Source organism: Micropterus dolomieu, linkage group LG17 (genome assembly GCF_021292245.1).
Source record: "Micropterus dolomieu isolate WLL.071019.BEF.003 ecotype Adirondacks linkage group LG17, ASM2129224v1, whole genome shotgun sequence".
Classification (NCBI taxonomy): Eukaryota; Metazoa; Chordata; class Actinopteri; order Centrarchiformes; family Centrarchidae; genus Micropterus; species Micropterus dolomieu.
The window spans coordinates 31,263,757-31,279,206 of record NC_060166.1 but is presented as its reverse complement, the minus strand read 5'-3'; the positions used below and the strand labels follow the sequence as shown (position 1 = coordinate 31,279,206).

The following is a 15,450-nucleotide window of genomic DNA, read 5'->3' as shown; positions in this document are numbered from 1 at the left end:
AGGTAACTTAGTACAGTCTTCTGTTACATCATGTGAATTATGTACTGTAATTACAGATGTTTGTGATAGATTAAAATATTGTTTTTGACAATCTCAGTGAAAATATGAACTTCCCCTTACCTTACCTTTTTTACGCAGAAGCCTATCTGCATGGTATTAAAGGCGGTGGTCCAGCCAAGCTGTCTTTGTGTGTTGCAACAAACTCTCAACACAGGAAACACATAAAGGACAAAGAGGCCTCGAGGTCCTGCATGTGAGGCTCTGCAAGCAGTATAGAGAAATACTAAATCATAGAATCCTGGAACAGATTTACAACCCTTTACTTTCAGTTGGCTGAGCGCTGGTAATAGCTGTGTGAGAGACAATGGTCAGATAATGTTGGGTTCTTCTCCCCCACCAAAACAACCTGGTGATTAACTGACCCAGCCCTGTTTTTACAGACCGGAGAGAGAATATAGACGAGGTGGTTTGGATGCAAAGATGGAGACCAAGGGAGGACTCTTGTCCTGCTATCCCATGACTGAGTTCCCTGTTTGACTGGGGTGGTTGCCATGGTCACTATTGTGTTGAGACGCTTGCAGTGACACTGATAGTGATTGCTCTGCTGTTATTGATAGTGGCCAGTATCTGTATTCTTTTTGTTTCTCTTGTCTTCCTCTGTTATTTATTTTCTTACTGCTGCACATGATATCTTTACTCTTTGTCCCACCTTGTTGTCTCACCCTGTTGAACACAGAGCAAAGATGTGTGTGCTTGTGTGTGAGGAGTATGACTGCCATCTGCTGTAGGACTTCAAACATTACAGCTTGTTGATAACATGCATTTTTTTGTTAAAAGTGTACTACTTTTTTTTCCACGCTGACAGATCTTTTTATTTGCACAGTGAGAAAACACAAGGGGATGACAAAATGCAGTGATAAAACCCAATGATGAAAGACAGGAGGAACAGTCTTTGTTCTTTTCTAAAAATCCTCAAGGGCCTTCAAGACATACAAAACAAATTGTGACAACAGTCAAAGGCCCAACTGTACTGAACAGAAACTAAATGACAAAACATTCTAAGGAGAAAACAATTCACAGATATACAAATATTAAAGTGCAATAATGGCAAGTGAAGGAAATTATAACATTTATCTCTTTCCCCTCAGTCACCGCCTGGAGTTAAGAGCTCAGGTTGCTCAAGCTTTCCTTGCCAAGTTCCAGCTATCTAATGAGGAGATGGCCACGCTGCGAGGAGCTCGGGATGCACCCATTACTGAGGTAATCTCCATCATAATGTATACTAATGAATTTAATCATATTAAGAAATCCTCCCTTTAGTACTCACAGGATGGGATGATGCAGTATCAGATACAGATCAGTGTCTTGCTGATCTATAGTTGTCTTTTCCCCTCCCTTATTTATATCCTCTAGTTGAAGGGTGACATTTTGAAATGATAACCTTTCGCTACGATCCTCCCCATCACTTTGTACACTATACCAACTACTAAATATACTAAAAAAAAACGTTGATAATATTATCATATAATTATGATACGCACGTGATTTTAAATGTAGCATCTATAATTTGTTATGTTTTGCCATAATGTCTGATTGATGTCTGAATTCTGCAAACCCATATATGCAACCCATATTGCTTCTAATAAATATTTATTTATGTTGTTCAATTTCCCAGGATTTCTTCAAAGCTCTCAGCCGAGTGAAGCACATCCATGAGGATGTGAAAATCCTCTTGCGAACAAACCAGCAAACTGCAGGGTATGGTGCACGTCTCACTTCATAGTGTTACTCTGGGCTCAATTTCCTCTGACAGAATGAAATAACAGTCTTTTACAGTGATTCTGTTCTTGTTGTTAAATTCATGGCATCTATGTTGAACCTGAATGGTGGAACAAAGGAGTGGGGGGAAAAACATCCAGGTGTGGTATTTATGTCACTGTCAGGGATCTGACTTTATGCTACAGGTTATGGGTATGTAATGTGTGGTCTTTGTTTGCGTGCTTGTTCCAGGTTAGAGATCATGGAGCAGATGGCCGTGTTACAGGAGACATCATATGAGCAGCTCTACCGCTGGGCACAGAGTGAGTATAGTACACGAGTTGATACCACGAGCACACTGAGGGATAAAATTGACTGTGACCGTTGTTGTTTAAGGCCTCCATACTGAACTTGAACTTGTGTTGTGTTGTCAGAGGCAGACAATCAAACAAGTACATTTTGTAGAAATGAATGTTTAAAAATAATTAATCATGTTCTTTGGCTCCAAAATGTTGCTGCTGTTGGATAATTTGTTAGTGTTGCTTTTATTTATTTATTTATCGGCTAGAACTAAATACAAAACTGTGGTCTTTGAAGTGAGAGTAAAGGTGTGCATAGGACACATTTGAGAGCACCTGTGGCTCATAACCACTGGCTGAGTTTTGCCAAAAGAATGCCAGAAACCAGAATTTTCCTTAGCTTAGCCAAGTGTTTTTGTCATTGAAATCAAAATGGAAATAAAACATTTAGATCACAGAAACCTCATTTGTGTAATTATACAATAACAAAATATAGCATATCTACTAAATTATAAGTTGCTGTACAGATGCTAATTTTGCTGTGGTTTAGATTTTCAAAATGACCCATATCCAGACATTTGGCAAGTGAAAATTTGGCGATGGTTAAATGAAAGTTATGTTGTTTTATAATTTCTCTGCACATCGTAGTAGAAGTTAGTTTATTTTGTATGCATTTGTCTGTTGTTTAAGAGGGAGAACTACATTTTCAAAAATATGAAAGCACGTTGTTTGAAAAGGGCATATACTTGTATTTCCAGCATTAGATACGTTCTGACAAGAGTGGAGTGTGTTGACCCATTTTCTCCACAGTCTGGAAGACTGGTCACAGCCTGTTCATGTTTGTATTGTCTGAAACATAAGTAAATTGACTTCTGGTACAAGCTCATAGGAAAATATGATTCAAAAATGTTCTTGGTGCTTTGATGTGCTTCATGCTAACAGCGTTGCCATGTTCCAAAACATTTAGCAACAATGACACAAGCATAGTTACTAGAAAGACTGCATCTCTTTAGTTAGTTGGTTGATACTGTCCTAGTCCTATAAATAGATTTCTTGTCCCATTTTCCTTTTTTCTACAAAGATGAATGCAGAGGACTGACCCAAGAGACATGTGATATCAGCCCTGTGTTGACTCGAGCCATGGAAGCCTTACAGGACCGACCTGTCCTTTACAAGTAACATGCAAACACACATTCTCTTAGAAACAGCATTTTTTTTATCCCATCATTTCTCTCCCTTTCCATGGCAATCGATGTTTACACATTTTCTAAGAGCATTAACAGTAAGTAGAAGTAGACCTGTGTAGGTCTTTTGATGTTATGTCCAAAATCATTGGATATATATTAAATTCATCATTCATTTATTCTAATTAATAGTCACTGTAGTCTAAGTCGGGCCTTTAAAATGTTTTTGTCTTTGCCAGATAGCTACAGGCACTGCTGACATTCATCACAGGAGCAGAAATACATGCTTGCTAAATTGAAAATTAAGTGGCAGTTCTTCTAATGATTATAAGGCTCTGTGGGCACTTGCAGATTAATTGTGAGAATTTATGGCCAATAAGATTCTTGTCACTGTATTCTTGGTGAGTGAAACAAAGAGGTTCTTGATTAGAAAACAACAGAGCGCACAGCCTGAAGCAATAATAAATGTCGCCACCATCCAGCCAGCAGAAGAGGAAAGTGCAGACCCACAAAACAAAATTCTGTCAAAATAGAAACAGGATTGTAAAAAAAAAAACTATGTTTGCATGTTTCTGACAAATACTGTATGATGAGTAAATAAATTCACCAGCAATTTAATAAAACCACGCTCAAAAAAGACTGTAATTATTCAGTAAATACGAGTTTTTTTTAGTGTATTAAGTTATAAACAAAGAGTTTAGTCACTCTGAGAATCATGACATGCTGTATACCATTATTGGGTCTTGAAAATGTTTAGGTACTTTGAAAAGTACATATGAGCAGGTACTACAAATGTTCATTACTTATTGTAAGGCAAGCACTGACTGAAACAGGAAATACATAATGAAGAATATTAAGAAAAATGTTAGTCTCTAATCAGTTTCTATTACAGGAAAACAGTGCATGCTCTTATAGAACAAAGAATGGCATAAGGTAAAGGTCATAAAACACAACACACTGGAAAATTTTCACACGTTACCCCAAGATATGTTTTCATGGCAAACCCTCCTTCTGTCTGTCTCCATTCTCTGAAATGCACCTGTCTCAATGCCCACAAAGTGTCCAAGGTCATGCGCTGGCTGGGGATGTTGAGGCTGAGAGAGTGGAGACCAGTGTTCCCGGAATCTTAATTCAGCACTATCTTCTGTTTAGTCTGTCACAGAGCCTGCCACCGCCAAGTAATCAAAACAACCTCAAAGTCTTTCCTTTTGGAAAAGCTGCCTGCATTGTTGATGTATGTCAGCGCCTGACCTCCAACACACAGTCTGCACGAAAACACTGTGGCCGCCGTCTTTTCACATGAGGTTTGGGTGTTGAGTGTTGCTTTCTTTCTCTTCTGTTTGGTTAGGTACACCCTTGATGAGTTTGGGACTGCACGCAGGTGTGCTGTGGTGCGAGGCTTCATCGACGCCCTTACCCGCGGCGGGCCAGGAGGAACTCCTCGCCCCATAGAGATGCATTCACATGACCCCATGAGGTACATCTCAGATCCCATTTATGAGCTGAACATTGCCATTTCTTACTGTAATAAAGCAAAAGAATGCAACAATTCTTTGAGTGTAGCCAGAGTCAGAGAAACCCATGGATGCTTAATGATGAGTTCAGTGTAGCTTATCTCAATTAAAGGATGTCTATGAAATCAAAGTGAATCTGCCTTTAAAATAGGAACAATAACATTTATGCATCCTCCAAGATGAATGGCTAGAGGAAGTTAACCACATTTTCACCATGTTTTTCAATTATTACAATTTTGCATTGATTTGTGAAAACATTTCTCAAATAATAAGCTCTCAGAATGTCCCTACTCTAAACAGAGACATTCAAATGAGATCAATGGCTTTGTCTAATTCAGATATTACAGGAAATATAGCATAATTCCTCAAAAACACAACTATCCCTTTAATAAATATTTAAGATGGTACTCTTTATGAATTAAATGTCATGATTCCTAAACTATACATTTGTTAGATTTGGTTCCAAACTCTATGATTCTAAACTTTTAAAATCTGATTCAAGAAGATGTTAAATGTCTATTTTGTCAAGGACTGTGTGAGTGTGTCATTGTTTCCTGTTGTATCACATCCTCTTCCTCCTGTGCCCAGGAGCTAAATGGGAGATTTTCTCAGAATACTAGCCATGTGTGGAATACCAAATCACCTCCACTTTATAGGAGGCATCAACAGTTCTGAGAACATGAAGTTCTTTCTCACCTCCCTATGTCCTCACACTCACTCACACGCTCACAAACACACACACAGGCTTACACACAATAATTCAAGTTTAACCTTGCTGTTTTCCACAGTTATATAACACCAAATGCCATTTGTGTGTTTGTGTGTGGAGGGAGTGAAACACGATGACCCATGCCTCTCGATGTGGCTGTAGCCGCCACGTAGCAAGTTTAGCCCTTCGGTTGGCCCTCAGTGACATACTGTTTAATACAGACTGTTTTTTTGCTCTTTCAGGTATGTTGGGGACATGCTGGCCTGGCTACACCAAGCCACTGCATCAGAGAAAGAGCATCTAGAAGCTCTGCTGAAACAAGTCACTCTGCAAGGTATGACGTTTCATACATATTAAGCACAGTGTGCAGTTTTCCATCTCCGTTTCATGCCACTCCTTAAATTACAAACGTTGCAATCACACCTGCAGCAACCCCCTCTTTTTTTGTAAATTTTAGTTTACCCTTATCGGAAATATTTGGACAAATATCTTTTAATTTGGTGTTTTACAAGTGAACTAAGGCTTGAAAAATGTCACACAGACTGACAAGGAGCTTGTTTATTGGACAGAGTTTGGGTAACCAGTTGTTCAATGAGGTTAGAGATGTTGGCAACAGTTAGAGAGTCTGAACAAATCTAATTCCAGTACATTTAGTTCAGCCTGGTGGACTAATCCTGTGCTTGTTTCCCTAATTTAAGTTCTTCAGTTCTTATAGCCATTGAGAATGAAAACCGCTTATAGGAGGATCAGTTGCGATTTTTGTTATGCTAAGCTATTACATCCTGGTTATCAAATGTAAACATTTATCTCTTTGGAATGTTTGGGGTAGTGTTCTTCAATGAATTTTGGTTATGATCTCACTCCTAACAAGGTAAAGAGTTGATTTTGAAAACATTTGAACCCTGCATTTTTAGGCAGGTGTCAGTATGGTTATATGGTGCCACCTGAGTTTGAATAATGGCATTGCTGAACCTGCCTAAACACAGTGACTTGAGTTGGAGTAAACATGAATGCATGAACTAATCCAAAGCCTTATACAGGATTTAATTAGTAATGTTGTATCCCTATGTTATACTAAGTCAGTGTGTTACTACAGATTTACTTTAGATCCAAAAGAGGTTTTTTCTCCAATGCTGTATTCATTAATACTGTGCTTATTTTCATTATATTTTCAAAACAGTTGGTGTATTTAATACCAAATAACTGAGTTTATTGTTTGTCTGTCTGTGTGTGTTTCTTTAGCTGTGGAGGAGAACATGCAAGAGGTGGTTGGACACATCACTGAGGGAGTCTGCAGGCCGCTGAAAGTGAGCAGTGCAATTAGTTTAAGTATTAAAGAAACACTGATCAGCTCTCTTGAATGCATACTGTGTTCTGTCATGTTCTGCTTATGCATTCACTCTGTGTGTTATGGATGTGTCCCTCAGGTTCGGATAGAACAGGTCATTGTGGCTGAGCCAGGTGCTGTCCTGCTTTACAAGCTGTCCAACCTGCTGAAGTTTTACCACCACACCATCAGGTATTTTAACTCACTCAAAATGGCAGTGTTTAATAATTTAACAATGACTTAAGAGCTGAAATGATGTGTTGATTAATCGTACAACAAAAAATTAGAAGGCAACAATTATGATAATCGATTAATCATTTAAGTTGTTTGTAAAGCTAAACGTACTTTTATTATTATTTTCATTATTTTATTATTATTTTTGCAAATTTGGGAATTTTCTGATTTTCTGAGTTTTATGTATTTGTAAATTGAATACCTTTTTTATTTTGCGGTTTTGACCAAATAAGTAATTTGAAGATGTTACTCTGGGCTCTTGGAGGTTGAGATAAAACTTTTTTGTGCCATATTTTGTAGGTTAAACAATTAGTTGAAGAATCAAAGAAAAAAATTATTAATGATGTAAATAATGTCTAGATGCAGTTGACTTATCCACTTATTTGATCTTTGTCCAGCTCTATCATTGGGACCAGTGTGGCCTCCTTGCTCATTACTATTGAAGAAATGCACATCCTCAGCAAAAAGATGTTCTTCAACAGCCTGAGCCTTCATGCAAGCAGACTCATGGACAAGGTACAATATGAGTAGGATGATAGCGTTGTTTTTAAAATAGAGATGGTTCGCAATGTTCTTTCATACAATCGCTTAAATGACAGTGCAGAAGTTCAGTATTGCACCCTGTGGACACACATTGTGTATTTCAGCTCTGCATCTAAACCCTCAAAGACAACAAGGCTATTTCTGAAGCACTGACGCTTGTAAACAGTTTCGGCCTGCTGGCCACAGCCCTGAAAAGGCGCTAGTTAGCAAAAAACACCAGACTTGTTACCATTTAGTTAAATTGGGATCCAAATATACCTCAGCACAAGCGGGAGCTCTTCCACATAATATGCTGGCTGTGTCCTGGTCAATAGCCGTTACAAGAATTATCCCTGTAGCTCAGTGTTAATCAAATTGGAGGCCCTCAGGGTTTTGGTGTCAATTCCAGCTAATGCCAGGAACACAGCCCTCTCATAATTTCCTCTATTAGGTGGATAAAGGTGGTGGGGCTCAGTTCTGTGTTGTGTATCCAGAGGCCATTGAAATCAAAACCCTCTTCATTAAAAAAAGCTCTACTGACTCTAAAAAGCCTGAGGCTCAGAGTAGCAGGAGCAGAGAGTTGCATATTCGGTCTGTCATGCTGCTCATTAGGGAAGTTTAATGCTTTGATAGTGTTATGAGGACCCCTTGTCTTGGTGAAGGCTACAGCCCACACAGCTAACCTCTGCCAGAGTAATTTTGCTGTTTTGCACCATCTACTAATACCTTGTCTTCTTCTGGCTCTGTCTGCCTGGGCAGGTGGAGCTGCCACCTGCAGACCTGGGACCTACAGCCTCCCTCACTCAGACCCTCTCCCTCCTCAGGGAGGTGCTGGCTTCCCACGATTCCTCAGTGGTTCCTCTGGATGCCCGCCAGGCTGACTTTGCTCAGGTAAACTCATTTTTATACAATATGATCAAACTCATCTCTCCTCATTGTCACTATGTAAGCATTTTCTGTATCTCTTAAATTTATGGGATATCAATGTCTTAATATTTGCTTTCATCACCATTTATCAAAGTCAGCGATATATCACTCATCTCTTAAGACTCTTTACTCACTCACTTTGTCTCTCCCAGGTGCTCTCTTGCATATTGGATCCCCTACTACAGTTGTGTACTGTGTCAGCCAGTAACCTCGGAACTGCTGACATGGCCACCTACATGGTCAACTCGCTGTATGTCATGAAGACCACGCTGGCTCTCTTTGAGTTCACTGATAAGAGGCTCGAGATGCTCGAGTTCCAGGTCTGCCCTAATTGTAAACTGTCATCAACAAATTAATTGTGAATAAATTTTTTCTATTTACGTTTAATTACAATTAGTCAGGGATATGAATCTAATGATAACACACCACACTTTAGTAGGACAAGACACCTGAATCATGAAACACTAATTATTTATAAGTACTTATTCAACATGAATTCTAAGCTTACAGTCATTACATTGTCTGTGTCTAGGACTATTGTTGATTAAAAATAGTTAATTATTGTTCTTTCATTAAAACCCACAGAGCCCAAATCTTTTATAAAAAAGATTGAATTTACTTTCTCAATGAATGGTGTGCGTCATGTATTGTTGTTCATGCTCAAATGCGCCATCTATCCCTCTATTTTTAGCACACCTTTTGTAATTGAGCACCACAAGAGCTCCTGTGGAAGTTTCATTATCTATAGCACAGTGGTTCTCCATTAACCACAAGTACCATTGGTTAACAATGCAGGGTTGGACTGGATTTTAAGCTGCTCTCTTCCCCATTTTCTAGATCGAGGCTCACCTTGACACTCTGATCAACGAGCAGGCATCGTTCGTGCTGACCAGAGCTGGACTAGGTTATATCTACAGCTGTGTCCAGCAGCACATTGCTGAACAGGTGAAGAACTTTAACTACACGTTCACATGCACTCACTCGTGAAGTTTAGGAACTTTGCATTTTTCTCACATCTCTCCTGTTAGACCCCCTAATGGTCACTATGGTTACCACATGACCGATGTCTTTATTAGGACATAATAGCATTTCTATCTGATTTTCAGATGAGAAAGGGGCAGAGGGAGGCAGATTATATTATGTCCTATTAAAATATATTAGCTTATGTCCTGTGCAGATGAGGGAGCTGATGCCTTGGTGCCTTCCTCCCTCTTTGTAACACACTTTACCACTGGGCTGACCCATAGTTGTGGTTTAGCATGCGAGTCTTGAAACTCCGGGTCATGTCAGGATACACCACACCCTGCTGCCGCTGCTGCAGCTCAACGCAAAGCTTAATCAAGAACTGTCATTCTTCTGCACACTACTTCTCTCCTCGGGTGGCCTGTCTTGGGTTTTCTTTAAATAGTCTTCCATTTGAAAAGATTAAGTCTAGCTGTCTACACGCAGTGGCATCCCAGATGTCAACGACTGACAAGAATCCCCGTGTTTATTTTAGACTTTTCAGGTTTACTTTCAATATCTGTTTAACATTGTATCCCGGTCTTTTTGTTTGATACATCAGATGAACAAGTCAGAAACAAGGAAACAGTGATTAAAACCATAGTGTGCACTATCTAGTAGCAAGCAGATGAGTTTGCTCATAGAATGTTTAATGTGCCCATATCTCCATAAAATCCCTGAAGGTACTGCACTGTAGCTTTGACCCTTGCACTGCCTTCTATTTGCTGCTTTTAATTTTGGCAATTTAGGCATTTAAGCTTGACTTAATGTTGCCATTCTGGATAATCAGTGTCAGTTAATTGCCTGGTACCTGCTGTTGTGTTCACAAAGGCAGTCACGTGTTTACCTTGTAGAGTTTTTGTCATGTTAACATCGAGATTTATGGAGGTAATTTCTCTTGTTTACAAAGTAAGATTTAAACATCCAAGTTTAGTTTATTCCAAAATGTATCTTTTTTTTTTCTAATAAACAAAATATAATTGTAGCTGAATGATCATCAAATCGCCAACATTATGATGGTCTTTTTTCCCTGAGTTTTTAATATATGAATAGTCTGAATCCCATATGGTTAAACCGAGATGAGCTACAACACCCACTGACATCAAACAGTCAAACAGATGTTTAGCCAACCAATCAGCCATTTAAAACATAAGCCAGCACGGTAAAGGAAGTGTTATGTACTGATGTACAAGCACTATTTATAGTTATTGAGATAACATTTTATTATGATACAGATCATAGCGCCCAACTAGTGTAAATCATCTTTTAGGTTTCGTCACGGGTAGGAAGAACCAAGGAAAAGGAAATTATCCTTATTATACGCTTAGGTGGCCGGACGTAACATCATTCATTCAGTTATCATTGTGTCCCTGCCTCCACCCATTTTAAGCAGCTGCTGAAGGCAGTGTAGACAAATGGCGAAGGAAGGAACGTTTTAAATGCTGTCTGCAGACCTAAATGAATGAAGACCTTAGCCATTGACCTTTGATCGATTCTCAGATTCAGCATTGTTGCTTTTCAAACACTGTGACCTTGAGTTGGGTTCTAAGCTGATGTTCACTTTTCTGCCTTAGGGTCCTCTGTCCCTCCTCCCCAGCATGGACAGCTCTTCAGTGAAAGCAGCAATGGTGAGTTACACTGTGTGTATGAATGAAGCAGGTTTTCCTGAAGGAATTTATAAATTCACACTTAATTATTATGATTCTTTGACTCATCACCTGTTGTTAAATCTCTCACACAAACAACAGGTCCAGTTTGATCGGTACTTGTCGTCCCCTGACACTCTCTTGATGCCACAGCTAAACTTCCTGCTCAGTGCAGCCATCAAGTGAGTTACTGTCCCTATTGTTGAAAGTAACTCTCTCTGTCCAGGGAAAGAATGGCTTTCATGCAATATTCAGGCTTCAAGCTAAATGTTTACAACATTGCATGGTGTTCAACAGGGTAAAGAGCTTATTCGGTGCGATGAAAATAGAAGGAGCATTGACCTAATAATGTTCAACATTCATTAGTTTCCCAGATATAATACGATCATTACTGCATACCAAACAAAACACTCGACTAAATGCACGACGAGTTTGGATGCTAAATTGCTAAAGCCACCAACACATTGAGAGAGCGGTCTGCAGAACTACCTGTATTTGTCTTACTGATCAGAAAATGCACATGCTTTTAGCTCAATCCAGCTGCTACATTGGAGCACTCTTTCTATGAGTCACGTTTACTGGGAAGTGCAGCAGGCTTGAGGAGCACTCTGTACCTCAGGTTAATGTTCTCTATTAATGGACATGGGAGGGCTGATGCGCGGGACGCCATTAATTAGCTTCTGGTCCATTTCTCACTCTCACTCGTTCCCTGAAATCATTCCTCCTCTTTGTCTTTCTCTCTCTCCCTCAAGCCTGCTTCTTTGCTCACCTAAATACACCAAAACACCCGCCAGAACTCTGAAAACACTCCTATAGTGCACAAATAATGGGAATGTACTATTAGACTCCCTTTGTTTCACATTTTGTGTTAGTGCATTTGGTGTGGAGTTAGGTGTTATACACAGTACTATGGTTCTGTGTTCTCTATGGGCCAATTAAACATATGGATCTCAAGAGTCTGAGTGGGACATAACAGAGGCACTCCCACTGTGTCCTTGAGTCCTCTCACTGGACTCTTCAGTCCCACTCTTGCATTCTCCTTTTGTACTCCACTGAAAGAAATAGTCACTTTATGTCCTTCACTTAACGTTATATTTTAAGTGAAGCAGAACAAAAGATGTGGTTTCTAATTAGATTTTTTTAATGTTCTAAGTGACTTATAAATTGGTCTTGACTTAAAGTAAAGAACAAAAAAATAGCACTGCAAAAACAATAAAATCTGATTATTTTCTTGTTTTAATCGCTAATAGTTTGGTCTATAGTATGGTATGAAATACATTCACCAGCCACTTTATTAGGTACACCTTGCTAGTACCAGGTTGGACCCCCCTTTGCCATAATTCTTTGTGGCATACTTTCAACAAGGTGTTGGAAATATTCCTCAGAGACTTTGGTCCATATTGACATGATGCAGATTTGTTGGCTGCACATCCATGATGCGAATCTCCCATTCCACCACATGCTCTATTGGATTGAGTTTGAAGATTTGAGCTTAGTGAAATGGTGCATTATCCTACTGGAAGTCCTACTGTCGCGTTTAAACGATGCTCATTCAGTACTAAGGGGCCCAAAGTGTGCCAAGAAAATATTCCCCACACCATTACACTACCACCACCAGCCTGAACCGTTGATACAAGGCAGGATGGATTTATGCTTCCATGTTGTTTACACCAAATTCTTACCCTACCATCAGAATATCGCAGCTGAATATAGAGACTCATCAGACCAGGTGACGTTTTTCCAATCTTCTTTTGTCCAATTTTGGTGAGCCTGTGCGAATTGTAGCCACAGTTTCCTGTTCTTGGAGTGACACCCGGTGTGGTCTTCTGCTGCTGTAGCCCATCTTCTTCAAGGTTTGATGTGTTCTGTATTCAGATTTGGTATTTGGCATACTTTGGTTATAACGGTTCATTTGAGTTACTGTTGCCTTTCTGTCATCTCGAACCAGTCTGCCCATTCTCCTCTGACCTCTTAGATCAGTAAGGAATTTGTGTCCACACAACTACCGCTCACTAGATATTTTCTCTTTTTCAAACCATTTTCTGTAAACCCTAGAGGTGGTTGCGTGTGACAATCCCAGTAGGTCAGGAGTTTTGGAAATACTCAGACCAGCCAGTCTGGCACCAATAACCATGCCACGTTCAAAGTCACTTAAATCCCCTTTCTTCCTCATTCTGATGCACGGTTTGAACTTCAGTATGTTGTCTTGACCACGTCTACATGCCTAAATGCATTAAGTTGCTGCCATGTGATTGGCTGATTAGCTATTTGTGTTAACAAGCAATTGAACAGGTGTACCTTTAAAAAGTGGCTGGTGAGTGTATATAATATGGTCTAATGTCAAGTGACATCTTCAAATGTGGAGTTTTGTCCAACTAACAGTCCAAAACCCCAAAATATTCATTTAACTATGTTATAAGCAAAGTAGCAAATTGCCACATTTGTACAAATGGAACCATGGAAAAATGAATAAGACGATGAATCAGTTAAGAAAATTGTTGCTGAATAATTGAAAGCTCAAAAAACACACACACAAAAAAAAATATCTGTATGACATAACTGAATATGATTTCAAACATCTGTCCATAACATGAAAAATAATACTGCAAATAACATGATGTTTGCAAAATAGCATTTTCTTTGCTACATCAGTACATGTTGCGATGGCTGACACCTGATGCTTGCACATTAATGCTTTAATATGTATCCATAGATGGCAGTGTGCACCACATCAGTCATTGTTTTGACACAGCAGGGGCACACAGTGGTCACTGAACAAAAAAGTAATCAGGACAAATTCTTACTCATGGCTGACTTAATTCAGCTCTGTCAGTGACCAATTACAGCATGGCTCTCTGCTTGTCTGATTTATGCTAGAAATGTTGGAATTTAAAAGGCCCATTTACTGCTGTTATTTTTTTGAGTATACAAATCTAAAGAGTTTTATCTGTTTGTGCAGGGAGCAGATTTTCCGTCAGTCGTCAGAGCTGGTGTGTAGAGCCTATGTGGAGGTATACACAGCGCTGACCAGTCCAGCGAACGGCTACAAAGACCCAGAGAACCTGGTACCCAGATCACCTACACAGGTTCAGACCTTGCTGTCCTGAGAGACACTTTTATCCCACCTGGTTGATCTTAAAAACACAGGGGTGAGCCCCAGTGAAGGACAGCCTGCAGGTTATTTAAAGAACTGTGTAATTTATGCAGTATAATAACACAAATGTATATAAAAGTAGTTGTTAAGATGGGGTTCTTTGTGGGAAATGTGGGATGTGGGTCACTGAGAGACACTCCTGAATGCCAGAAGGAAAGAACATGCATATGTGATCCATTTACTTTGACTGCTGCAGGCAGTCTGCCCTTTTTCTCTCTGTAAGGCGTGTCTCTTTCTTTCTTTCTGTTTTCACACCATGTACTCTTTTTGAACTCCATAATTGTACAATGTATTTTAATTGAAAATATTGAACGTTATATAAAACAAAACAGTGAATTTAAGAGACTTATCTTATATTCCATATGTAAAAGTGTTCAGAGGAACCTCAGAAGCTTCATCACAAATGTTGTGATTATTTTAATGTCATCTGTGAAATGGAAAAGGAATATAAATATGAAGGATAAGGATAAGCAACTTACTCTCAGTAGTTACCAGTGGGTGAGATTTCACACAAATGGAATAAATCTCTTATCCAGCAATTTCCACGTATCTTAATTATCAAACTTAACAAGGCTTTCTAGCACGCACGCTGATATTAGCATAGATAACCACAGTGTAACAAACAGATAATGAGGGGTCTAACCCAACATAAACTATCTCCTTAACATTAACACAACCACATAACAGTTTATATCACAGTTAACTGAATAGTCCACATACTTTATTTCATCTCTGCATACAACAGGTAAGATTTAAGTGGATAAAGTCTTTTCCCAGTGACCGACTGCGTGGCATAGTGGACTGCTGGGGCCACGGTGATCAATCGGCTCGTCAACCAGTACCCCACCAGAGTCTTTTCCGCAGTTAAAATAAGACTGAATTTAGTCATTTACTTTGCCTTTTAAACCACATTGTGGCATGTCAGGTGGAGAAAGAAATGTTTTTATTTACCATTAGCACAACATTAAGTCTCATAGTCTTCTTCTAATGTATTGACCTATGAACTAGCTTTCTCACCATGTGCTGTATTTTTAACCCAATACACCTTCTTTTATTTTATTTTTTAATGTTTAAAGTGTTGTTTTAATATACGAGAACTTTTCTCTAGCTAACACAGTGGGATAAAGTGATTTAGCATTGGCTACTTTCAAACTTTAAAATAAACGTATACATA

The 15,450-nt window shown here is 39.1% G+C and overlaps 1 protein-coding gene across 1 annotated transcript; it reads left to right on the top strand.

Annotated features, from left to right (window-relative positions):
- Positions 1–1,148: 1,148 nt before the first annotated feature.
- cog6 (component of oligomeric golgi complex 6) lies at positions 1,149–14,815 on the top strand (the record flags this gene model as incomplete). The annotated part of the gene is given in 15 exon segments (XM_046074743.1): positions 1,149–1,260; positions 1,676–1,758; positions 2,011–2,081; positions 3,139–3,232; positions 4,590–4,718; positions 5,707–5,798; positions 6,707–6,771; positions 6,892–6,983; positions 7,424–7,541; positions 8,307–8,438; positions 8,627–8,794; positions 9,312–9,419; positions 11,051–11,104; positions 11,225–11,304; positions 14,082–14,815. Coding segments are annotated over 15 exon segments (1,546 nt in total), but the record flags the coding sequence as incomplete, so codon positions are not given.
- Positions 14,816–15,450: the final 635 nt, after the last annotated feature.